At 40.1% G+C, this 27759-nt stretch overlaps 1 protein-coding gene across 4 annotated transcripts in view; it reads left to right on the forward strand.

The window, feature by feature from the left end:
- Positions 1-27759, forward strand: part of col4a6 (collagen, type IV, alpha 6) — a 134163-nt gene that overhangs the window by 57851 nt on the left and 48553 nt on the right. For all 4 annotated transcript variants that reach the window (XM_049569536.1, XM_049569538.1, XM_049569535.1 and 1 more), the window contains exon 4: positions 18210-18290. In XM_049569536.1, coding sequence (XP_049425493.1) covers positions 18210-18290 — 81 coding nt within the window. The remainder of the gene's footprint in view (positions 1-18209; positions 18291-27759) is intronic.

Below are 27759 nucleotides of genomic sequence, written 5' to 3' on the forward strand. Positions count from 1 at the left end.
AAACTTATATGCTTAGCTTTTTGTATGGATTAAACAATCAGGATGTGTTACTAGTTTTAGAGGTGCTGGTATAGGTGGATTTTGTTACCTCTGGACAAAGCCAGGCTAGCTGTTTCCCTTTGTTTCCATTCTTTGTGCTAAGCTAAGCTAACTGTCACCTGGCTTCACATTCAACAGATTTTCTTGTCATGGAACTGCAAGATGTTTGTTGAACTGTTCCTCCAAACTCTACAATCATAGTCGAGTAAAACGTTTCCTTCTGACCTAAAAATGTCAAAAGAGTCAGGACTTCTCTGGGGTTTTAGAAACTGGACTTAAAATAGTGATTAGACTACAGAAGGAGGGGCAAAAGAGAGATGCAGTGATTGATGATGAAAAGAAAAAATAGAGGCAGAACATGTGTCTGTGGCTCCAGCTGTGTTTCTTGTTCAGCCTGCAGGTGTGTAATTCAGCAGTACACACACTCAATACACAAATATACACCATAAACTACAGCAGTCTATCCATAGACACATACCTGCTATTTGAGTGCGCACACACACACACACACACGCATTCACACACACATTCACACACACTCACACACACTCAAGTGAAATCTTTGTCAAGATTACCACCAACACTCTATTCACACCACCTCGACAAGGGGAGAAAAAAAAGCGAAGGGGAGAAGTTGCTGCTCTGTTAGTGACACTTCCGTTGCTAAAAATAGGTCCCGGTTGGCAGTGGTGGTTGGCAATGCGAGGCGTTGTTTGGCAGGGCGGCAGGATACGGTGAGGTAACTTGAGGTGCACGCTGGCTCAGGGAGTCTGTGGCTTTTGAAAGAGGTTACATTTGTTTGCAGAGTCACTGATATTTAAAAAAAAAAAAAATCAGGAGTTTTGTCTGTTATAAGGTCAGGTGGTTTCTTTTGGATCAGTGGTTCGTTGTAACCATGACGATGTGGGAATTTAAAGGAAAAATCCAAACATTTAGCAAATTTAAAACAGCTATTGCAGCAGTTCTAAAGTGTAAGAATAAAAGAGAACTAGAGAAATAGAAATCTGAAATTTGTTGCTGCTACCTTTGCCTTCTTAATTTGCCAATCCAAGATGATGCGATGCGATAGTGGAGAAGATTTAAAGGGATAATAGTTTGACATTTTTGGGAAATGCTTTTATAGCTTTCTTGATGAGACTTAGATGAGAAGATCAATACCACTCATATCTGTTGAATAAAACACGAAGCTAGGGGATGCTTAGCTTAGCTTAGCATAAAGGCTAATATCATATAAACCCAATAATATGTGTTGGATATTGTTCGATCTACCTCTTGCTTCTACATTTCCACGCTTAAAGTGTTTCCGCTAACGTCAGACCTTTTTCTTACTCTTCACTTCATGATGTTTCCATCTGAGGTGTTAAATTACTGATACGGTCGCATATTTAAGAGTTCAAAGAGTAGATAATCTGCCCTATGGGCCCAAACTAACATTATCAAAGTGGAGACTGTGGTGGACTTGAGGATCGTCATCCTGACACTGCCTGTGGCGACACATTGGAAGACACAAATATCCATACATTAGTAGACACACATATACACACACATGGCAGCGTGAGGGAGCATTTATCCTTTCACGTAGATCCATGGAGACCCACCGATCGGTTTACACTTGTTGTTCGGACGAAACCTTAAACTACACTGGTGAAGGCATTTCTGTGTGTGTCTGTGGGCCTCTAGGTAAGGACATGGCTATGTGACAAGTTTCTTTGCTCTTCTGAGGCACATCAGCTCTCAGATTTCTGCCCTCTAATATACGAGCTGTAATTGCCGTCCCATTGTGATTATAGACAAAACACACACGCATCTTCTCCACATATGTTCACTTTTCCCCTCCTCATTCATCCCTGCACACACATGTCGCTCCAAGGTACAAAACAGGTGAAACCAGATCTTGTTTCACTCCTCCCTCTCCATCTTTCCCTTCACCTCTCTGCAAGATTATTTCCACACCATCAGCCCCATGTGTCCACCATTACACCCTCTTTTCGTCCCAGCTTTGCCTTCATGTGTACCTGTTGGAAGCCATTACGTTTTTCACTACTTCCCTCTGTTGTTTATCCGTGTACTCCTCTATTATCTACCTCTCCAGTCCTCCATTTGCCTCCCCTTTCCTCTTCAAAAGCCCCTCGTCCCCCTCCAGGCGAGGGGTGTTTAGTGTGCTTCAAAGGGGGTGATTATCATAGCACTTATCAACAGGGTGGGCACTGTCACTTTGTGTGTGTGTGTGTGTGTGTGTGTGTGTGTGTGTGTGTGTGTGTGTGTGTGTATTTTGTGTAGATGTGTCTCAGCATGTGCTTGTGTCTTGAAATTATTTATATTTTTTTTGACTTCACAGATTTAGAGTTGTGTTTTTGGGAAAGTTAATATCAAACAGAGTGTGTTTACTTCATGATTTACCAGAGAAAGTGTTGCTCATGTAAAAATAATTTGAGTGCTGGAAAAAGATCAGGTTTTCTTAACATTTTCTTCTTGGCATTTAGGCCCCCTCAACTGTCATGATACAAGAAACTAGAAAGCTGTTAAGTTATAAAAAGAGTCAAATACAAAAAGGGCACAACAGTGCACCAGTTATGTGCAGACGTAAGCCCTTTTTCCACCTAAATTAGCACATATATGTGCCAAAACATGCTACAAATAAGGGATATATAACCAGGTTAGTAAACAATAGAAAGCAGCAAGGAAGCCAGTGAAAACGATTCAATGGTTACGGCTTTTTCCATCTGCGGCTTATTTAGTCTCTTTCAAAATCAGCGCTGACTAATTTGGCATGATGTTCGAATGCTGCTGGGACAGATGTCGACAGAATTTGTGGTTAAGATGGCAAAGACAGACGGGAGTTACCTGTGGTTGCACCGGAAAACGGGCGAAAATTAGCGTGTCCATCCAGGTGTCATGTCTCCATCACTGCTGGGGCTGATAAATACCTGTGACTACTGATGAGTCATTTGTCCCGGGAATCAAGTCCAATTGCAACCTTTGCCATTAAAGATAGAAGCCAGATGTTAGTGGGTGTTGGCGAGTTTTTTGTCCAGTGGGAAAGGAGATTTTTAGATTTTTAAAGGAGCAGATTATACTTAGTGTTCGGAAGTAAGATGAGGTTACACTGAGAGACTTGGTCCTGAATTGTCCTCTCTTGACATTGCTGACTTATAGTACCCACTGGATGTTCCTATGTAAACTTATGACCTTGACTACAGACATGTTTGGTTTAAATGAGATTACAGCAGCTTGTATGAGAGTTAATGGACCATTTATAAAAAGTGCTGGCTGTATGCATATACCAGCAGAAGCCTTATAGATACTGTTTCAATTAGCTGTAGGTAGAAAGTAGAGGAAAGTCATGAGAAGCATCAACTTTGATCATGTTTACAAGAATGACAGAGGAAACAAAGCATCTTTATCGCCCTTTGACTTGAAAACTGCTCTGTCCAGCGTGTTTGGAGTATTTGACAGGTTAATTCCATGTTTACTACACTGCAGTTTGTCTCCTGTAGCCCTCAGCTCTGCTCATACTCAACCAGCGTGTATTAACATCATGCTACACTAATGGATCCTCTAGTAATATAATCTGAATGTGTAATGTAAATATTATCTTTAGCATCAGATGTCTTGTTGGCTCTTCTTTGCTAATTGAAATCAAATCATAAATACTTCTTTGCGGATGGTCTATTATTATTTCAGTCTACCATAAATACTCCTCTCTGTCTCGAGCTGGGTAATCTGTCAAACTCTGTCTAAACAGTTTTCCTGTGGTCAGATATAAAGTTTTTATTCTGTCAACACTTGAAAGTGGAAGCCATTTGTCAGGGTAATAATCTCCTCATGTTGCACAATGAGAGGAGTTTCAGGACAAAATCAAACCCAGATGCTCGAACAGAAATGGGATGTTTACTTGCAGAACCTCAGATCCACCTGCTCACAGTGAAGTGGTCCAGTAGTTCATTGTCTATGTGTTGACTGCCAAGACAAAATAAGACGATAAAGAAGATTACAAAAAGATTAACAGTTGCTGCCTCTGTTGTAGAGATCCCTTACAAACATATTTTTTTACATCCCCTATTCAATAGAGCATTGCAGAGAAATCCTTTTTCCTTATTGTTCTCTTTTAACTTTTACTACGTTATAAACACCAATCGGCCAAACACTGGCTGGTGAAGTGAATACCATTCATTGTCTTGTTCCAGTGCAGTGTTCTGTTGAAAAACCTCGGGTCCTGACATTCCTGTGGATGCCACTTGACGCACTCTACCCACACAAATACATTGCAAACAAAGTAGCCCCTGCCTTGGCAACAGCACTTTCTGATGGCATTGCCCCTCCCTCTCAGCAGGACAATGCACCTGCCACCCCATAAAAACTACTCAGGACTGGTCCAAGGAACGTGAAAAAGAGCTCAAGGCATCAACCTGTCCTCCAAACTCACCAGATCCCAATCTCGTCAAGCATTTGTGGGACATGCCGGTACTCCGGAGGTACCCCCATCCACAGTGGGGCCTCCTTAGATCAAACTTGGCTGTGACCTGTCAAGACGTCAACACAGGACCTCTGGGGGTGTCCTATGGTGTTTAACTCCAGTGCATTGGCGGCAGGTCCTTTGATTCCCATGGGGTGTGAGGTGGGGTACCAGCACATCCCACAGAAGCTTGATCAGATTGGAATCTGGGGAAGTTGGAGGCCAGGTCATCGCCTTGAGCTCTTTGTCACATTCCTCTTGAGCGATTTTTATGGTGTGGTATGGTGCATTGTCCTGTTGGGGGGCCACTTCCATCAGGGATTTGCTGTTGTCATGGGGGGTGTGCTTGGTCTTTAGTGCTGTTTGGATGGGTGGAGGGTGTCAGGTGGCATCCACATGAATGCTAGGACCAAGGTTTTACCAGCAGAACATTGCATTGTGATGAAATGATCAATGATAGCAGTGATCATTTCACTTTACCAGCCAGTGGTTTTAATGTTCTGACTGAAGTGTGTATTCTGTGAGACAATATTAAGTTGTAAACCAGAGCTACAACTCACCAGTATTTTCATTATCAGTTAATCTGCCCATAAGCTTCTAGATCAGTCGATTATTACCCGACCAACAGTCCAAAAATCTAAAGCCAGACAAAATAAATTATTAAAGTCTCACATTTAAGAATCATAAAACCCCCAAAAAAGTTTGTCTTTTTTGCTTAGAAATATCAAAGTAGTCGCCAGTTAACTTGCTGTCAATCAACCAAATGAATAATCTTCCAATTGTTGCAGCATAATAGTCAACCGTCAAGAACTTTACCACACTGTTTATACTGTTGTTTCGATCCCTTTGATGTCTCTGGGTGTGTTAAACCTTTGATTTGTCAGGTATTTCATTTGACGAAATAAAACGTAACAAGAAATTACTTTCTAATTGTCATCCAGAACATACATTATGGCAGGATATACTTCAGGATAAATCACATATACTAGGTGAGGACGTCATCCATGTACTCTAAGGCAGTTGTATCTCTCAGGACTTTCAAAGCCAATAGTACCAAAAATTCAGCCTGGTATCTCTAGGAAATACTCCCATATTGGACAATTCAGCACCTCAAAATTTACACTGAATGTTAATGTTTACTGCTAATGAGGGATATAGCATAGCTTTGATGTGGCTGTAGGTGGATGACATGTAGTGTTTTGGACTTTCAAGAGACCAGGATCACCTTTCTAGTAACTGTATCCATGATCCTTCTTTTGAAGAGTCCCAGACTATTTCCAAACTGTTATCTATCAGAACCTGTGGTATGAAAGTGTAGTGTCAGCATAAATTCTCATCTTAAATGCTAACAAACACATATAAATCACTGACGACTGAACAAGTAGCCTGTGGTTGTTCTTCGTCACACTTTAAACCTTTCAGGAACTAAGTCGGAGCAGCTTTGTTTTCAGTTTAATTACGAAAAAATCTTTCCACCACGTCTAATTTCACAAGTCAGAACATAACAGTCGGCAAAAAATTGTGGTGACAACTGCTCTTTCCTCATCATTCCTGTGTGCCAATCCTTTCTTTCCCATCTGTTCTGTTGTTGGCTTGCCAGCGTGTAATTTATGACTGATTTACACCTAAAGATACATTTCATGTGCTCCATTGATCACACTGTGTTCTTCCCCCTCTTTGTCTGCGCTCTTGTCCGGACAGCGGCTTGCAGTTTGTTTTGGCTCCAATCTGAGTCTCTTCCTTTGTCTCTGTCTGTGTCGACTGCAGATTTTTTTGCTGCATAAAACGTCTCGGAGCGCTTTTTTTTTTTATTGTTGTCGGATGACATAATTGAGCTGGCGTGAAGCGGCCTGTTCCTGGCTGTTTGTGCCAGTTTTACTAGTGGGCAGCCGGCCGCCTTTATTGGCATGCCGAAGAGTTAAGGAGGTTCATTCCAAGTGTGGCTGTGTCTGTGCTGAAAGGTGGAGGATGTACAGATAAATTTAGACTTTGACTATATTTCATCAGGTTGTAAAAAATGATGATTAATCATTTCCACTGTCGATGGAAGAAGTGATTGAAACAATGGAAACAACTTTGCAACCTAGGGGAATCCCAATTTTATTGTTGCACTGAAAGAATTATGAGATTGTCTCCATGTTTCCATACCTGAGGTATGTTTTGGATTTTTGTTTCTTTCTTTTGATGTTTATCAGATCGTTGAGGTTTAAAAGCGATACTTTATCTGCTCTTTCTATTTAATATAAGCTCCAAAAAAAGTCTTTCTTCTAATATTAAACAGACCACCAGTGATTGTTGACCTTGCACACACTTTAAAAGTGACACACTGTTCTATACTTGGTGGTTTGGGTTTATTTTCATGTCAGCGTTCTTCACTCAGAGTGGATTTATAGCTTGAGAGAAACCAAACCCCTACCGGAAGCTCATATTCCGACGATGTGGACTGCTGGACGGCATCCTGGCTGCAGGACTGAATACCCGTAGTGGGGGCTGTGATGGGGGTCTGAACTTTAATAAAAGTAGATGGAGATCATGTGACTTCCCTCACGTTGGTGTTGGTTGTCAGGACAACAGAGTTCCTGTCCACATAGGAGGTGAAGTCATTTGATTAGATTGTGCTGTTATTAGGGGATCCAGCTCTTTGTTTCTAAGTGGAGAGAGAAGACATGGAACACAAAAACACTGTGAACCCCTGATTTAGGCCTATAAACGTCGGGTGAGCACTCATTAAAGAGGCAAGGTGGGGCATGGTTAAGAATCGTTATCATGAAAGCATCTAAAGTGTTTCAGATCATTCAAGTGTAACTGATCAATCCATCTTTTGCTGATAACATCAACTGTTAAACACACACACTGAAGGACCTGGGCAGGGCTGAAATACCAGGCGCACGACCTAAGGATATACTACATAAACCCTTACCAGTGGTATTAGTAGAAACATGTTACTTAGCTCCTGTTCGGTGTGCGTGCCCGTTCTCGCCCTGGTTCATTTTGTTCTCTTAAAAAAACCTGATAAAATTAAGTTCCCCCTCTTAAGTCTCTAATTATGTTCATGAAGGAAAAAAGAGAGCTAGAGAGAGAGACAACAAGGCGAGGCAGGTAGAGTCCTAATCCTGTCTAATAGCAGTGTTTCTGTTCTATCATGACTGCACAATCCTGAGCCAGGGGAAAGAGTGTGTGTGTGTGTGTGTGTGTGTGTGTGTGTGTGTGTGTGTGTGTGTGTGTGTGTGTGCCCCCCTTAGGGCTTGACGATATATTGATATATCGATATCATGATGTAATTTTCTTTGATCACTGTAAAAGCTGCATTACAGTAAAATGATGTAATTTTTGCCTTTACCTACTTAGTCATTATAGCCACATTGCTGATGCTTATTTATCAAAAATCTGTTTGTGTAAATCATTGGTGAAACCCTATGATAATGTCGCAATGTCGATATTGATAAAAAATATCGTAATAATTAATTTCTTCCATGTCGCCCAGCTTTAGTGGGCCTAGATGTGTGTGTGTGTGTGTGTGTGTGTGTGTGTGCAGCAGCAAATAGAAGTTCTTGCATGTGTGCAAGCAAGTACAACTGATGATCTTCAAAAGCACACTATTCAACAGTATAGTAAAAATAGTAAACGTAAAATTAGCTCCACCTGCTGGAAGTTTAGCTTCCATCTAGCTTAACATGGAAAAATAAAAACAGAACGCAGACTACTCGATTCTATGTCACATAATTGGATTCTAATTCTTAGGGATGCACAGTAATATCGTCACGTCATCATTTTAGGCTGATACTGGCTTTAAAATGAAATATTAGAACAGGCCAACATGCTTTTTTTCTTTATAAAATAATATAAAATATTGTATTTCATGTGTCCATCTGCTGGTGGGCCATCACGATAAGGGTATGCATGCATAATATGATGGAAATTCCACTACAGAAGAGACTTGATGATCACTATTATCGGTATTGGTTATTGGTCAAATAAGTTGTTACATATCGGCATGTCGGCAAAAGCTCCAATATCGTGCATCCCTAATAATTATTGATGCGTTAATTTGTACATCACTTTAATGCTGCAGCTGGTAAAGATGGGGCTTATTGAGATTACTTTGTATTCATCATTTGTTGATTGTATTTTGTGTTATTTATCAGAATCTGCAAAACAAATTGAATTAGAGGAGTAAAAGGTAAATTTCCCTCTTAAACGTTGTGGCGTTAAAATAGATTGTAACATAAAATTGAAGTGCAAGAACATCAAGATTGTAGAAGGACAGTACTTGGGTAAATGCACTTCTATCCACCACTGTTGCTATGTCTATGTGTTATTCATCTGAAAATAGTGAAAAAAACTCATCACAATGAACCACAAGTAGACGTCTTCAAATTACTCTTTTTCTCCAAACAACAGTGCAAAACTCAAATATATCCAACCTACGCTGATATAAAACATCTTTTTCCTGGATTTTGTATCGCTGCAGCGACATGTCAAAGTATCAGTTAAAATATTATGTTAGCGTTAGACTGACAGCTTCTTTTGACACACACACACACACACACCTGAACACACTGTACACACAAACTCTACATCTTAAATTACGTTTATATCACAATCTCAGCTGTCAGTAAGCCAGGTAGTTTACATTCTTGCTTCATGCTGGTATCAGAAGTGTTAAGGAGCGATATCTGCCGTTTTTCTGGAGAATGCAGCGATCTCATTGACTGGGGAGAATTTGCAAATTATAAGTGAGCAAGTTTGGACTGTGATAAAAGATAACTAGATATTTCTTCTTTTTTTTGTTGGAAAGTTTTCAAACACGTACACAGAAACACGATGAGAAAGGTCACAGAACGTACATCTGCACGTGTGTGTGTGTGTGTGCACTTCATTTTATGTGCTGACACACTGGCTGTTAGATTTAAAGTGATTGATGATAGGTATTATAATATATTGGAAGGTTTAAAGGAGTCAAGTGTTTGTGTATGATTCTGTCAAATTTATCACTTTCGTATAAGTATACATCAGTCAGTTAAACTCCAGAGGGTGTTGTGTGTTATGAAACCCCACAGGCATCACATTTTTAATAGCTTATTAATTCACACATGAGATTCTTTCATCACTTGCACAACCATTTTATGTTTTCCAGTCAATTTAGTCGGATAAAAGTTATCACCTGGTCTGATGGGATTTTCTTGCTGTTTTTGTTATTCCCTCTGCCCTCTTTGTCAGGGGAGATATGGCGTTTGGAAGAAGCTTAGTTTAGCTTAGCTGAACTAATCTCAGTTTACTTGACTCTGCCAGGAAAGCCACATTATGCAGCTCATTTGGACTTTGTAACATTAAAGCGTTTCAGCGAACATTAAACAGTCTTAACTGGGATTGGGAAATGCAGAGGGGCTGCTTACGTTAAGTCCCACAGTGCATCTGGATTTAAAGTTCATAATATCAGCTGATCATTTAATGACAAGATTGTAACAACTTGTAACTTTTCTACTTTTTAGACATCCATTTGCTTCCACTAATTGAGATGCAGATTGAGACATTATTCCTGCATAAATACATTTTTATGCTCAGTGATTTCTTTGCTCCACAAATCCCCCAAAATAATAAGGTGACTCTGACAAAAATAAATGCTGATTTAATGTAAAATGTGATGGATTAAGCCTCACAAATCTGCTTATTGAATTTCGTAGCACATAGATGTGAATGGAAGTCAATGGCAGTATGGAAGATGAGAAAAATACATCAAATGGTTTGCAAAAGTTTTTAAAACTTTTACATTACTTTTAGAAAAAAGATTTAAATCTTTTGTCCTGAAGCAACACATTATAAATCCGAACTTGTCACATATCGCTGCTTGGTCAGTGGACTTTCACTTCTACATATTATGCGCTGAGTATCCTGGGTGCGTCTGTTGTTGACATTCTGGGATGTGGTGTCCGTTTACACCTGTTTCACGCATTGTGTCTTTTGCAAAATAAACTTACAGCAATGATGAAACACCTCATATTTACATTTATTTAATTGTGCAACAAACACAGGTGGTTAGGTCTAAAAAAAAACATTCATCTTTTACATTCACATGGGAAGCAAACACCAGTCTCCTGGGTGCAAGTCCAGTGCTGTTGAACCCATCCACCACCCCTCCCACCCACCTTATAGGGACTTTCCAGGTCCTTAAATGGCATTGTCGTTTTCAACTGATGCCGTCTGGTAGCGTTATTACCGGCGTAACATACAACTGTGAAAGGATGCCTGATTTTTGTCTGTCTGATGCAGAAATCAGTGTCCAAGCAGTGGTAATTGACGACTTCGGAATGAGAACGTGTTGCCTTTAGGGATGAATGAAAACCATTGAAAAGGTGAAGCTTTGGAATTTTAGTTGAATAAAAATTGTGCTTTTTTGCTATTTACATCATAAATGTATTTCTTATTGAGTTTTAAATTTTGTACTATTTTTGTAGTTTCAAAAAGTGAATGTAAAAGTGAGGTCCCCCTCCTGATGCATATGCGTTTTGTCTGCATTCAACAGCGGTTTGCTTTATTGACATTTACAGCCGTTGGCCGTGTCAGCCTGCAATGTGCAACATCCTGTTTGGGCCGGTGTTAGCGCCACAAATTTCCGCTGTCTGGCCAAGTTATAGATGACCTGACTCCAGCTGGGTGGCCTGCATGGTCGAGGGATAACACATCACAGAAGACGCACGTGAGCTTGTGTACAAGTACACAAAGCGCACACGTGGGTACATGTACAGTCCATACCGCTCACACACACGTAGACACAAACACAGCGTGGAATAAACAGAAGTAAACGAGGAAAGCTGGAGGCCCAAACACAGCTGGTTAGTCTCCTGTGGTGGATGTCAGGGTCACAGATGGAGACAGGAGAGGAAGAAGAGAGGGAGAGGGAAGGGGAGGAAGAGAAGAGAGGGAGGATAGGAGGACAGGCAGGGAGAAGAAAGGAAACATGGGGACGAAGGGAAGACAAAACAGAGAATGCGATGATAAATATAAAGAGAAGGACATAGCAGGGAGGAAAGAGACTCTTTTCCTTCTCTTATCTCCACATTTTCTTTCATGCCCTTTGCCTTTCTTTATTTGCACAAGCAGTCACAGCCCCCCATTCCTCTTGTGTTTTCCCTCAAAGTCATTCCTCAACGTCAGGTTCAGGTGAAGGTGAAATTTGAAGAGGGGCAAACGGTATTTTCATATCCATTTTCCTTGCCCTGTCAGGTTTTTGTTGTTAAAAATTGACAGCGGTTCCTCCTTTGCGTAATCAGTGTGTTCATTGGTTTGTATGGAGCAATGTCATTTTGACTGGCAGGTGTTAAAGTAAACCCTGCACTCCCATTGGTTGTTACCATGTGATGACATGCTGATTGGCAGTGGATTAAACTCATTCCTGTGCAAGTGTGAAGGGTCAGTTTTAGGAAATCAAGATGGTTGGTACTTTTTAAAATTGCTTTTTTCTTTACTTCCTTTGGCGTCTTTTTCCTTTTGACAACCTTTGTTGCTGATGGAGATCGTTTCTTTCTGTTTTTTGTAACCTTCTAAGATGGCTGTCATTGCTCCAACTTCTTGCTCCTTCTTTTGCTCTTTTTATCCAATTAAATCGGACACTCAACGACTTCCTCTGTGGCAAGAGAATTTCCCACATTACAGCTCTGTACATAAATTGTACAAAGAGCAAATTAGAGCTGAAACAAGTAGTCATTTAATTAGTCAGTCTAAAGTAAGTTGAGTTAGAACTAATTCGGACCCTTCACTTTCACGCTGCTCTTTACAGGCAGCTGCGTACACAGAGGCAGCTGCCTGGAGGAGGAGAGTCTTTTCCCTGTGAACCTCCAAAATGGAGTTATTTTCTGCCTTCTACTTGGAAATGGTGAAATTACAGCTCACATCATTTTAATACAATACAGTCTCTGGCTTTTGTTTGGTATCTAGTGTCGGCAAAGACTGTTGTTGCACATTTCCGATCTGCTGTTAACATAGTTAGCTTGTTAACATTATTACGTGAATGGCAATGTCACTCTGAATGCCCCCCTGAACCTCGTTCAGACTCTTTATCGAAAACAGTATATTGTCAATTCTGATTTGACTGACATCATTCTGTGTTGCTTGCAGCCCTAATGTACATTATTTTACATCAAAGTGCCACATTTTTTGTATAACTACATAATAGCTGCACTGCCATCTGCTCATACATAATGAAAGGAATTCTGGGGATCACACATTCCTTCAATATCTGACCTTTAAACCACCACCATCATGATTATAGTAAAGAATTCTGTGACATACGAAGCATGCAGGGCTTCAGCTCACTTTTTTTTTTAAAACAAACTGATTGTCCTGTCACATCATGCTCTGTTGTCTCAGTCGTGTACCTCAGGAGACGCCAGTTTACACCATATTTCTGGGTAACCCTAGACTCAACCTTCGTGCGGATAACATCAGCAGACCCTATAGGAATGAACAGGGCAAGTCCAGACGTCAGCCGCTACTCATGAGCTGCCACTCTCCAGTATATGAACAGCAGGAGGTTTAAGCAGACGGCTTTTAGAAAAGTCTCAGTTAGTACATGAAAGTGTTTGGACAGTAAAGTATGAGCAAACAAGCGGAGATTGATTGGGGAACATTAGCCAGAGCCTAAAGATGCATAGCTGCGTAATGCCGGGATGACAGAGTGGAGGGAAGAATGAGCGCACTGTTGTGTTCATGCAGACAATCGGGAACGTGCCTGTTCCATCACGTTATGTCAGTGAATGTATGCAAATTGTGCTTTTGTCTGGAGTGCTGTAACCTTATCTCTACATGTTGAACTCTGCAGATTTACATTCCTTTAACTTTACCTCTATGGCCCTTATCTTAGCAGTAAAGGATCAGCGGAACAGAATGTAAAATACGTCTTCTCATGTACTGTGTCGGGCAGTCACACATCAGTTAGAGTCATGTGACTGCTTTTTTGAATAGAGGACATGAAGCTGGGCATACGTTGTACAATTTTAGACATGTTTTTTTAAGTACAACTCCAAGTAAATCATCTGCGATGTAAAGCCAAAGCTCCAATCATCAATCCGCGACCTGAGCGCTCACACTGTACTTGTACAATAGACGATAAAACGGCCCTTGCAGAACGTTTTGACCACTGACAGTGTTCAGTGAATATACGTATGAAAGCTCCAGGGCTGCAGGCAGGTAAACGTTTGCTAGCGAAGGTATGGTTCAACATAATGAAGAGACAGATGTCCCAAAAAGAACTTTAAAGTCATTTTCTGCAAACATGGGTCGGTCCAAGTTTTGATTCCCGCTCCCGCTTCTTGGTCTTCCTTTCTTTCTTTCTCTCTCTGTCACACACACACATACACACACAGACACACAAGTTAGCATGTTAGCAGCACCGACATACTTGCTGAGTATACACTGTAAGATGGTTGAGTGAGGGAATGAAGGCACTCAATTTGGGAAACAGACTCATAGCTCCGCTTTAACAAAATTTCTAATGTGTCAGAGATTGATTGGAGTGTGTGACGGTGAGTCGAGAGCAGTTGAACGAGCCATGATCGGTCCATGCTCCTCCCCGCACACTCCACTTTTTTTTTTTTTAATCAAGGCCAGTCCAAGAGCACACACACTCACAGACACACACTCACAAACACACACAGGTTGTGTTTCAGTGGGTGAAAGATAATGAGATGATCAAGTAGCTTTCATTTGTTAAACCAGGTTATCAGCTCATTGTCCTCACATGTCTTTGTTGGTAGAATGTGACCCTAAATGCCTATATGTGCCTGTGTGTGCTTGCCTGTGCGCTTGTACTTGTATCTTTGTAAGGACTAGTTTTAGTGAAGTGAGTGCGACTTTTTAAAGTTCCATTTTAGGGTTTAGACTTCAGGTTTTAAGGTCTAATCTTAGCATTAACTTAAGGGAGTGGCTTTTGTCCCCACAACTATAGATTGTGTCTACTCATGGAGCATGACCGGCATCTACATGTCCAAATGCACTCAGGTGCCCTGCTCTGTGAGCGTTTATTTACCTCTAATAAGTAAACTGCGTGCATGTGCGCATGTTTTCCTCCTCTGTATTTGAGGGTTGAGTACTCCCCCTCGGGCGCTGGCTTAGCATCTGTTTGCCCATATCATCCTTCACTTTTAACTCTGGGTGTGGACAGAGCGAACCCAAAGAGCATCAGTGGCTGAGTGCATCTCCGCCTTACTCAGGTAGACGCTGGATTATTTCCCAGAACAATGCATCCACAGGGCACATAACAATCTGAGGCAGCTCGCTGTGATTGGATAACACCTGAGGAGGTATTGATGCCTTAACAAAAGAAGGATAATAGAGCTAAATAATAAGAGTAACATGATATAGAGATGGGAGCTAAGAGCACTTACAGCATCATCTTTTGTCAGTCTCTGCGTGTTTTACCTAACTTTTAAACCATGTATTTGCTTGAAGTTCCCGTAAATTTAAAAGTTTTCACTCTATTTGCTTGTTTTACTATGCTGTTCTTTTTTGGTCTTAATTCGGAGTACAATTAGCGCCACAAATCATTTGCTCTGCATCTATTTTTAGCTTCTTCTTCTTTAGCCACTTTGCCAAAAGCTTCATTCGAGCCGCCCTCTCTTGTTTGGCCTCCCTCCATTTCCTTTAACCGCTCTCTTTTCCCCTTTCTTGCTCCCTCCATTAGCCCAAATTTCACTGTTTCCCTGCTCACTTTCTCTCTCTCTTGCCCTCCTTCTGTCATTGTGATTAGAGGAGCTGAGGAGATCAGAGGGAAGAAAGCAGGACCAGCACCACTGACCTTTCCCCTCCTTCTCTCTTTCTCCCTCCCTCTCTCCTCGCTCTGCTTTGGGCCAAGCTCACTTTCTCCTTGTTGATTGTTTTCCTCTTTATCTCTTCCTTCCGCACCGTGTTCACGCCATGTTTTACGTCCAGTAGTAGTTGTAGTAGTAGAAGTAGTAGCCTAGTTGGCAGCAGTGGTGGAAATAAAGGTCCCACATTCAATACTTAAGTACAAGTATAAAGGTATTATCAGCAAAATGTTCTTCAAGTATGAAAAGTAAAAGTTATTGTGCAGTAAAATGTTTCCTGTCAGTGTTATATATGATTTTTTGGGGTGGGATTATCCACATATTGCATTAAACTGTTGTAGATGTTTAGGGTTGTTCATTTTAAATCCTTTACAGGGTAGTTTGATCTACAGCGATGCATCATTTTCTGTGTTCACTAGCTTTCTTGCCATATTTTAATTTCCTTACATGATAATATCCAGTGTTTATTTTGGAGAAATAATCTGGGATAGAGGGAAAGAGATGCAGCTATTGGAGCTATTAGTTAAACAGATCACAAATTTACTTCATATAAATAAGTTTATATATAATATATATGAGTATATAGAATAGTAATGCAGTCTCACTCAGTCTTGTGCAAGGTTGTTCTATCAATCATCATCTTACTGACCCTCTTTAGCTAAATATTTCTCAGGCACTTTCACACCAGTGTTTCCCAGGCTGGTATTATATTAGACTGCGACCCAGACTAGACCAGCTGATGAGTATTTACAGGGGTCCTGGAGGGTCCTTGACCTTGATTATTGTGAGTATGAGCACTCGCAGACTGTGGTCATATGAACTAATACACCCTACACTTTCTCCTCATCCACCCCTGTCCTCTGAACCTCCATCACACCCAGTTAACACCCTTTTGTCCTCTCCTCCCTCCTGTCCCCTTCTCCTCCGTGTCTCTCCACCCCGCCAGCATCCTTTCATCCACTAATCACATTGAAATGCCAGCCATGACCCCAGAGTTTGACCCCGAAGAGACCCCCGAACTATGGACTCATATGAGACATTTGCTCCCATAATCATAAGGAGTTCATTCATTATTTATTTACATATATGCGCCATAGCGCAGGTTAAGTTTCACACACAGTATTTAGCACAAACAAACACAGAGATATGTAGAAGAGAAATAAGACAACATATTTCTCTGCTCACCGTGTGGTCCATAAGTTAATAGAGGACATTTTAAAGTTTTAAGAGCCTCATATATATGAGCTTATGCCACTCATACGTCAGCTTATAACCTCTAAAAGCACTGCGTGATGTTTGGTAGATATCTCAGGAATGCCACCCTGAACACAGAAAGGTTAATCTGCAGTTCACTCAGAGTTTATGAGCTAAAAATGATGTTTGTTTGCTGTGAGTAAGAGGGGATATAGAAGGATATAAAACCTTATTACAATTGTTAAAGGGATCTTCAGTACATCTTTCAATTATAATGCTGTTGTAGGCTTGGATAGAGGAAAAAGTACAAATGTTTTGAGGAAAAAATTCTTAACTTAAGGTCCACTTACTAAGCTACATATCTCCATGACAACTGAGCAAACTCAGTCAGCTGAGGAAGACTTTAAGATACGGTTGAAAGCTCAAGAAAAAGCCAATAAGTTGAAGTTTAGATGAGATTTTTTTTGTACGATCAAACTGCCGTTTCAAAGGCTGACAATCTGCGGTAATTTTGAATTTAAAATACTGAATGCCTTATGTCAAATTTGTTGAACTAAAGGCCCAAAAATTTAAATTAACACAATCACATGCAGTGTCTAAGTAAGAGTTTATAATATAAATCATGAAAAGCACCTGTACTAGTGTAATGTTTGCAAGTGTTATTTAATTGTAGATGTTTAATTTCCTTTTTTTTGAGCAATTAAAGGACTTCTTGTTAGTTTGGCTTCAAATTTGAGATTCAAAGTTCATTCTTGACCTTGGAAACAACAATTTTCAGTTAATTATCTGGCATTCTAGTGGTGGTAATCAAGTAAAATCGCTTGTTTCTGCACTTCAAATCACAGAAGTCACTCGTCAGTCATACAGTTTGAGGCAGACCTTTTTGTCTCTTACCTTTGGATAACCTTTTTCATTAACAGACATTGTATTTTTTTAAATTTTCTGAACCTTCTGAGGTGGCCATCACCGCTCATCACTGCTATCTCCTTTTGAGCCTCATGTACCGAAGCCTTTCAGTCCTGGTCAGCCTGGCTGAGAAAACAAACGTCCCCCGGGTCACCACAGTAACATTATGAAAGGAGTCATGTAGAGTCCTAGAGGGCTTCCCTGGGGCTGCTGCTGCTGCTATCACTGGCTCTATTCTTTGGTTAGAGGCTTGACTCTGGTTGTGTTTAAGGGCTGGTTTGTGTCTCTGTTACTAATCAAATGGAGGAGCTGAAGGGATCAGATCTCGGTTACACACCGAGTCGGAAAACCCAAAAAGAAAGGCACGAGGAGAGACAAATGAAGGCTGTAAACACAAAGGGAAACCTGATAGTACATGTTGTGTTTAATACATAATTAGATCTGACCTTTAAAGGAACACTTTTTCAATCAGCACCGACTGGATCTGGATACTAAATCCTGTTTAAGTCCCCGTAAATCTGCCATCTTTTCACTGATGCAACTAGTCCTTATACCCACATGACTCATGGAGTTGTTAACTGAGTCTGTACGTGCTCTTCTGCCTCTGTTTTCTACTTCTTTGTATGATTGGTTTTTAGTTATGAAGGGATTTTAAAAAGAAAAGACTCTTGCTATTTGGCAATTTGTTGCAATTAGGTGGTGAAACGGCTCAAATGAAAAGAAAGCGTGACGTCCGTACACCAAAATACCTGGTCTCATCTCATGTATTTCCAAAGCATTGTTTGTAACGTGAGTCTCTTTTCTTTCTGCAGGGTGTGGGGAAGTCTGACGAGCCGTGTAGTGGCCAGGACTGTAGCGGAGGATGCAGGTGCAACCCAGAGAAAGGCAGCAGGGTGAGTCATGTCTCATCTGTATCGAGCTGTCTTGGTTTCTGTGCAGTAAAATCCATCTTCATGTTTCCAACAGCCCAATAACAGCCTCCAGCACATTATCATCAATACACAAAATGTTTCCGCTGTCAGTTACCATTTTATGGCGTCTTCACAAAGAACACTGTTTTAGCTCCTGATCCACGAAGACATACAGAGGTGTTCAATTCCTTTCAATAATGATGACACTCACAAAATGACTATTTGTATGTCAAGTATTCACAGCATGTTTAATCACATAGAAAACCTGCCCCCACGGTGAACGGAGAATCCAAAAAAGGCAAATATTCTGACAAGGGAAGGACATTTAACAGCAGCAAAACTATATCAAAACAACTCCTGCAGTATAATCCACGTCTCATTTGTCCAGTCTATGCCCAGTACTTCCCAAACACATGCGTTAGGCCATAACATTCTGATTTAAAACACTTCTGTACAAACAGTCTCATGCATGGCCAAATAGAGTACTTGAGTGTGCATGTGCATTTGAACTCAGCTCAAACAGAGCTCATAAGCACACTCAGGCACTCTCAGGGCACATTACCTGGAAATGGAAGTGTTTCAGTAAGACTTTGCATGAAGGTATCTACATAAGGGTGGCATGACACTGTCATAACTATGACATGGCACAGTCATGAACCTGTCATGAACATTATGTACATGTCATAAACGTTTATGACTGCTGTCATTAAGTGTCATTTGGTTTTTGTAATGACAAGTTGGCATTGTTTGGGTTGTCTTGATTATGAGAAGTTGACATTAATCAAAGTGACATTACCAGAAGTTGTCTTTGTCATGACAAGTTGACATAAAATTTGTTTGGGATGTCCTCATAATGACAACTTCACATTAAATTTGTTTGGGATGTCCTGGGATGTCCTCATTATGACAACTTGACATTAAATTTTTTTGGGATGTCCTGGGATGTCCTCATTATGACAACTTGACATTAAATTTTTTTGGGATGTCCTTATTATGGCAACTTGACATTAACCAGGATGACATTACCAGAAGATGTCTTTGTCATAACAACTTGACATTAACAAGAAATGCACCTCTTTTTGTGTTTATGACAAGTTGACATAATGATTATTATTGTTATGACAAAGACATCTTCTGGTAATGTCATCCTGGTCAACGTCAAGTTGTCATAATAAGGACATCCCAAACAAATTTAATGTCAACTTGTCATGACAAAGACAACTTCTGGTAATGTCACTTTGATTAATGTCAAGTTGTCATAATAAGGACATCCCAAACAATGTCAACTTGTCATTACAATAACTGAATGGCACTTAATGACAGCAGTCATAAATGGTTATGACATGCACATGATGTTTATGACAGGTTCATGACAGTGTCATGTCACCCTTATGTAGATACCTTCAAGTAAAGTGTTACCAGTGTTTTGAATAGTAAGGTTTTAGTGAAAATGCGTATGTCTGAGAAGTACTGAGCACACCACTGGATAAATGAGACTTGGATTATACTGCATGAGATGTGTGAGTGTTTGTAAAGAGATGTTTTGATATAGCTTTGCTATCTATATACAAACGGTCTTCTTTTAAATATTTTTATATGTAGAGTTGATCTCCTGTACTTATAGAAGTGACAGTGGAGGGGGGAGTTTTTCCTTCAACCCAACTTTCTCATAAAACTACAGTGATATTAAATTGTTCTGTGATCAATAACTCCTCGTTATGCAAAAAAACAACTTTCTCCACTGCTCATGATTAAAGATGCAAAACGGATTTCACAGAACACATTTTTCAATTGACAACAAACTTTGGTTTATTATTCATGATAGCAGATTTCTTGTTTGTCCCAAATGTTTGGTTCATATTTATTGCCCTATACATATTGCAGAGGTTAGTGGTTCTGTATTTGGCAGCTATACACACCACAAACAGTTATTAATTTGTGAGAGGAGCATTTATTTCAGTTGAGGAGCGGAGGTTATCAGCGGAGGTTATCAATTTTTATCTCTTTCCATCTCGCAGCTACACACATCAACACCCACAGACACATCACTATAGGACATATATCAAAGCGAGCTGTGTGTCAGTCAATGTTATACATGTTTCAACAGTCCTTATCTATATAGACTATTGTGATTTCTCCAGGCAAGGAATAAGAAAGACCGGGGGGGGGGAGTGTCTTTAGGCGAGGAACTCATTTTCTTGTCATTGCTACCATGAAATTAACATCAGCTGTCATTTGTTACATATGACATCCCAGCGAGGTGTTGACAGAGTGCGAGGTGATTGGCTCATAGATAAAGGACTGCACATATTTTAAAGTTTAAATACAGGCTTTTTTTCAGTATTTTGAGACTCACTTTCCACCTGTCAGCTGTTTACACTTTGGTAACGACAAACAAGGAGCTCTACCTCAGGATTTATGACTTTGAGTGACAGTGAAGAGGAAAGTTTTGCAGGCGTTTTACACGTCAGTATAAACCTGCTGGCTTCATATGAATTCCTACACATTAACAAGCCCCTAAAAGTGCTTCAGAATCACCAGGTTAGAGGGGTTGACACTGTAAATATAGATGTGGGATTTTTTGAAACATATATAAAAATGCTCTGACAGCAAAAGAGTATATAAAAGCTGTTGATTTCGGTCATTCATTTAGGTATCAATACGGTGTAATATCATTTATGTACATACATTTTAACTGAGCAAATAACACAAGAAATGAGTGACAAAAAAATTCAAAATGTGGTCTTAACACGTGTGTACTTAAACTAAAAATCACATTGTGTTTCACTGATAGAGAGACACGATGAGATAATGCTGTATTCACATATTAACGTACCACCTGTGGTCTTCAACTTCCTTCTTTGGCTTTATTCTGATGTAAAACAAAACGTAACCATACATTAGTACTGATAACATGACAGAAAGCCTATGTATATGTAAATCATTTCTATAAAAAAAACCCTCCAAAAAACCAAACCTCATCTGAGACCTCTGTGTGTGTTCACATCTGACTAAAACCAGACTAACTGTAAGCTTCACGCTGTAGCTCGGTCTCTTTCAGCCCGTATCCAAACAACAATTACTGTCTGACACAGAAGCCTGCACTTACTGCCTGCCTACAGTACGCCAGTTTAGGTAAATAACATAGTGACGGCCTCCGCATTACACCCAGGTACCTGTAGCTAAATGATATAGCTCAGGTAATACCACCTACCCCCCGTACAGGCCTCCTGCTAGGCCTAAATGACACGGCCGCCGCCGTATTACCTTCTTCAGCTGAGACGTTTAAGTCGTAAGGTGCTTATTTGTCTCTTTTCAGTTTTACTTTTGTACTTACAGGTCATTGAGGTCAAGTGTTCACGATCATAGGTGTTAACAGCTCTGAAGTTTACAGGTGGAAAGTAGTTTGTGCAGACGCAGGGCTTGAGGATAAAAATATCTTCTTTTTTATTAGTTGTGGTTCTTAGTTTCAGAGTAATATAAACATTAAATTACTCCACATTAAAAAATGGCTGGTAATTTTCCAAGAAAGTGGGAGTCAGTGGTACGTTTATGGTCGTGTGTGGAGAGTGATGGGAAGCACTCTGTTGGGCAGAAACATTCATTATTCAAAACATATATTTTGTTATCAGTCTGTAATGCCAATTATTGCTTTGATAAACTAACTTTGACTCATCATCAAGTCTGAAAATGTTGAAAAATAGGAAAAAATGGTACACCACAAGTTCTTTGAGCCCAAGAAGATGTCCAAAGAATGTGATAAAACCCTAAAATTTTCAATTAGTAGTGAAATAAAATGGAGAAAAGCAGCAAATACTCATATTTTAAAAGTTAGAACAAGAAAATGCCTAAAACAGTTCAACATTTTTGTCAATCCGCTCTTCCCAAACTGGGGACAAGGACCCCTCCAATGTGTCACAAGATGATTAATACGATGGAAAACAAGATGGAAAATTTACTCAGGGTATCTGCAAATCTTGAAAAGCACTGAATACAGTTTCCTCAGAAAAGGCCTTAAAATGTATTTGAAAAGTTTGAAATTGGCAAATGTAAAAATGTAAATTAACTAATTAATTAATCTATTTTATGCAACTTATCTGAATCTAGTGTTAATTTAATTTAGTATATGTCTAGGAATTATTGCTGAGAAGTACTGAAAATATGATATAATAATAAATGTATCATCTCTACTGGTTTTCTGTCACACTTTCATACGTTTGTAGGTATGATCATTAAACAACAGATATTATATTATGTTCTATGTGGTATTAAAAGTGTTAAATTTAACCCCACAGAAACCTTTGTACTCTAATATTTGCTTTTTTGTGAAATACTTCTAGAACGAGTTTAATAGAAACAATCTGAGATGTTTAAAAAGGAAAATTCAAGTGTTGGGGAGCACAAGCAGCGTTGCGAGTACGGCTTAGTTTTAACCTTTATAACTGCTGAAATGTAGTAAAATTTGCATTAACGTCAAAACTAGCAGTCGTCCAAAAGACATTTGACATTTGAAAGTGAGTGAAAGTTCAGCTAATTTGCATCTGCATCTGTGTCCCCTTAAATTATCCACAGCCACGCCTCTTCTGAGATACAAAATACAAAATATCAGAGGAGGCATTTCCTTCAGTGAGCCAAATATTATCCTGTCATCATCTCATCTATTTAGTTTGCTTTGGACCAGAAAAAATACGTTGTCCCAGCTTCTCGTATATGACTCCAGAAGATGTTCATTATCAAAGTTCACATCGGCATAAATTATGTTTGTTATATAATGTGGGAGCTGTGCCAGCGAGAAACTTTGGCACCTTATACCATAAAAAAAACAACACCAGTAATGAGATCAATCAGAGCCGGCTGAGGACTGACTGACTGACTGACAGTACAAATGTTGTCATGTACGATTCTGAGGATGCTCTGTTGATCCCCGAGGGTGAATTTTCGTCAGTTGTGAACCAGAAGAAATGATAGGGTTTATCAGAAGTTCATCTCATAAAGGAATCAATCACAGCCACAGGGAGAGTACGGCATGTGCTATCCAGGTATAATTACTGGTTATGTACAGATATTGCACACTTATAATGTTCTTATTTGCTTTCTTACCAAGATGTACATGATAAGATCGATGCCACTCTCATATTAGTCCCTTTAATATGTAGCTGTGGGCAGCAGCCATGACGCTTAGCTGAGCATGAGGACTGGAAACAGAAAGCTTGTATGTAACAAAATCTGCCTGCCAGCACCTCCAAAGCTCACTAATTAATACTTTACATTTTGCTATTGTTACAAAAACTGAAGTGTGAAACAACAATGAGCAGGTTTACCCTGGAACAGTCACTTCGTGCTGTTTGCCCAGTTTCCTGTCTTTATGCTAAGCTAAGATAACCAGCTGCTGGCTGTAGGTTTCATGTTTACAGTAAACACAAGAGAATGGTGTCAATCTTCTTATCTAAGTCTGAGCAAGAAAGCTAATGAGAGCATTTCCCCAAAATGTTGAACTATTACTTCAAAGGGCCACAAACACGGAGATTGTTTTACTGTAATTAAAGGTTTTGTATTCGACATTCAGAGCATTAGCACAGCAGCTAACCACTGTTTGCCATGTGAAGATATAGCGCAATAATGGCGTCCTGAGCTCAGAGTGAAGTCACACTACCTCTGTGTGTGTTGACTAGCTTAGCAGCAATGCTTTGCACCGGACTCATGCAGCAGTTAGCGCTAGCATGGCACCCACCCTCCACTTCCCCCTTTGCTAATACTGATAGCTCTGTTTGCAGTGTGTATGAAGTTAGCACCGTTAGCCGCTAGCCACCAGTTCAGCCACCTCTATGCTGAGAACCATGTCCATAAACTCTAAATTTCCCAGAGTTCCTTTGAGTGAAAAATTAGGGAATAAAAACACATTGAAAACTTTTTTTGCTGGCACTCTCTGTGACGAACTGTGAGACACAGTGTACTTACCTCATGCAACAAACCTATAACATTGTATGTATTTATTATAGTGCATTCTCGTCACCCTAATTATAGACACTCAAATTCATTTCATGTGCAAATTGTCACTGAAGCTTTGCAGACGAAAAAAGTTTTCATGTTTCCATTGTTGCAGCTCACATGTACCAACAACTGTGCCAACTGCTCTGGAGGGCATTGCACGCATTGGAGCATTATTATTACTTATGAAGGTGGAGGAGGAGGAGGGCAGGACTGACATGCTAAGACACAAAGATACTAACTGGAGATGTTTCCTCTGGCTAATAAATGTGGCATTAAAACACACATCCGGTAGTAATGGCAGGAACAAACACACCTCTTGTCAGCTGTGTGTGCTCTTTAAAAGAATATACAATGTTTAATGACTGTATCAGATAGATAGTTGCTTACTTTGCTGAGCTGTAGCTCTTAAATCATTGCTACTGCCTGAGTAAGACCCTGCCCACCTGGGTGATATAACATCGGATCCCAACACATACACAGAAGAGACACAGTCCAGGCGGTGTGTGTGTGTGAGTTGGTTTTCATTATTAATAGCCAGAGGGCTTTAGTTTTGCTTCGACTTAAAGTCCTGAGACTCTGAGTAAATACAGAGCACAAGTGTTTAATAGCTTGTGTGTGTGAAGTTGGACTTTCCTGGCTTTAATATCTGTGTCATACTGGATCCATTAGGTCCAATAACATCCGCTCCCATTGGGTAAACCCCCTCGGGTCAAAGGGCAGTGTTGGGGATGACAGGATGGTGTGTGTGTGTGTGTGTGTGTGTGTGTGTGTGCGCGTGTGTGTTTGGTCAACACACAATTGAAGTTGCAAAGCAGTCAGGAAGTATGTGCTTTATTTAATTTTGCCAGACCTCCATCTGTGTCAATCAGAACCAGAGAGACTTCCTAATTTTGTCAAGCTGCCAGCGGGGTCAGTTCAACATTCTCTGTGTCACGCTGGATTTAAATTCTTCATCCCATCTGAGTGTTTCTGCAGCAAGAACGTATTCAGTCATTGACTAAATAATGTTTGATTAAATGACCACAACCAGCAGTCCAAATCCAAAAACATTCACTTTACAAGAATATAAAGCAAAGAAAAGCAGCAAATCCTCACGTGAGAAGCTGAAAATAGAAAATGATTGGCTTTGCTGACTGATGAATGACTAAACAACGATAAATCAATTATTCATGTATGATAACGGAACAAACGCTGTGATTAGCTGGAAGAGGTGTTGGCTTCCGCAAATGATAAAGTGTTGACATGAAGCCATTAGCAAAGGAAGTACAGTATGTATGTCTGTGACAGAGACAGAGTATCTCTCACACACCCAAACAACAAAGGGAGATAGGAATAAAGGATGAATAGAGGGTAAAAGAGAGAGTGCAGCAGCCGCCCCTTTTAAAATACGATGACGGTAAAGTGATAGTGGATATGTGTCTCGCTGGGATGGGAAGATAAGAAAACAAGGGATGAAACCCCTCTGCTGGGGCCTCTCGCTGAAAGACCGCATCTCTCCGTCCCTGAATTCCTTTACTTCAATCCTGAAGCAGGTAGAGAGGAAAAAAGACAGAGAGACAGGTTGGCAGAATTCCTTTTATGTCAAACCAGAAGAGAAGAAGAGAAAGATGGTTAGAGTGACCACAATTTTCAACAAACAATACAGCCAAGGGCAGTGGCGAGAATTAAATGTTGGCATTGTATGTTGATGCAAATCACGGATACGTTACATTTGTATATTTCATACTTATCATATCAACATTTCTAAGTGACATAGTTCAGATTACATGTACAGTGTATGAGCGGAGTTTTCTATTAGGACAAGCAGGAAATGGTGGATGGCGTGACACCTACGCAAAACGGCCGCTAAGCAGCAGACAGAAGCAGACCACTGTTTGAGACTAACAACGCTGAGTATATTTTAATGACAGATCGGGCATTTACAGCCGTGTCTGTAGTGACCAAACTTTTTTTTACAGGAGTTTAGGACATCTCCAGCCATGTTTTGTAGCAACAATAGCGGGTAATTTTTAACAACAGTTTGGGACATTTTCAGCCTTATTTGTAATGACAGAAGTGTCAACAGCAACAAAAGTGGATGATTTTTAAAAAGAGTTTGGGACGTTTCCAGCCATGTGTGTTGTGAGAAAAGTGGGTATTTGTTAAAAGGAGTTGGGGACATTTTCAGCCATGTTTGTGGTGACAAAAGACTGCATGTTTTTGCAAGATGTCAGGACATTTCCAGCCATGTTTGTAGCGACAAGAATGGGTATTTTTTTTAAGAAAAGTTTGGGAGATTTTCAGCCTTATTTGTAATGACAGAAGCATGTGTTTTTTACCGAGACGTCGGGACATTTCCAACCATGTTTGTAGTGACCAAATCAGGTATTTTTAAATATGATTTTAGGACATTTTCAGCCAAGCAGCAGACAACAGCGGACCACTGTTTTAGACCAACAAAAGTGGGTGATTTTTAAAGAGAGTTCTGGACATTTTCAGCCATGTTTGTAGTGACCAACGGGGTAATTTGAGCCAAAACATGATACTCTAACCCTAACCAAGTGGTTTTTGTGCTGTATCATAACCACACATCATACACAGCGCTATCACAACATAAAATTGAAAACTAAAATGTAAAAAAAGTTTCAACATATCTGCTACTTGAAATGCACAAATGTAACATATGGTTTGCAGAACATACAATGCCAACATTTATTCTTTTTTTTTTTTTTTTTAATTCACCATAAAAACTTAAAGACAGAGGGAAGTAGAAGGGAAAGCAATGAGATAAAAAATAATCTATATTTTGTCACACACACAGACAAAGGCTCAGATTGCACACAGATAATCAGCGCTGGCAGTAGCATGACCCTGAGATAAGCATGAATGATGACTTTGATGTCTCTTTTCCTTATCTTTCAATATATCTCCAACCTCTCTCTCCCTCCCTCCCTCTCCTCCTCTCTCTGTCTCTCTCCATCTCTCTCTCCATGCGTTCTCTAATGTGTTGTGTTTGTAATTATATGAAGCTCGCGCAGGTTTTGCTGAGCAAGCGCTTGTAATGTGCGATGTACCTACAGAGCGGACTAAAGTACAGGACAGTCTTATCACACACACACACACACACACACACACACACACACACACACACACACACACACACTCCTGGGCCCCCGGATGGCATTTTATCAGTCTCTCCCTCCTTTTAAGGCAGGAGGCTAAAAATGGTGGTGGTCTTTGTTTAGGCTCCATCGTAAAAGACACACACACACACACACACACACACACGCACAGAAGAGTATAAAATGGCGGTAGAGCGGCCATCTTTGCCTCCCCCATGTCCCAAAATGTCTCGACAAACAATACCATCTCCTTGTCTTTCAACGTAAAATGATGGAAAGGATCCAATTTACCTTTGAACTTTTTTCTCAAACACACACACACACACACACACACACACACACACACACACACTCACACA

This window comes from Epinephelus fuscoguttatus, linkage group LG23 (genome assembly GCF_011397635.1).
Source record: "Epinephelus fuscoguttatus linkage group LG23, E.fuscoguttatus.final_Chr_v1".
In the NCBI taxonomy this organism is placed as follows: domain Eukaryota; kingdom Metazoa; phylum Chordata; class Actinopteri; order Perciformes; family Serranidae; genus Epinephelus; species Epinephelus fuscoguttatus.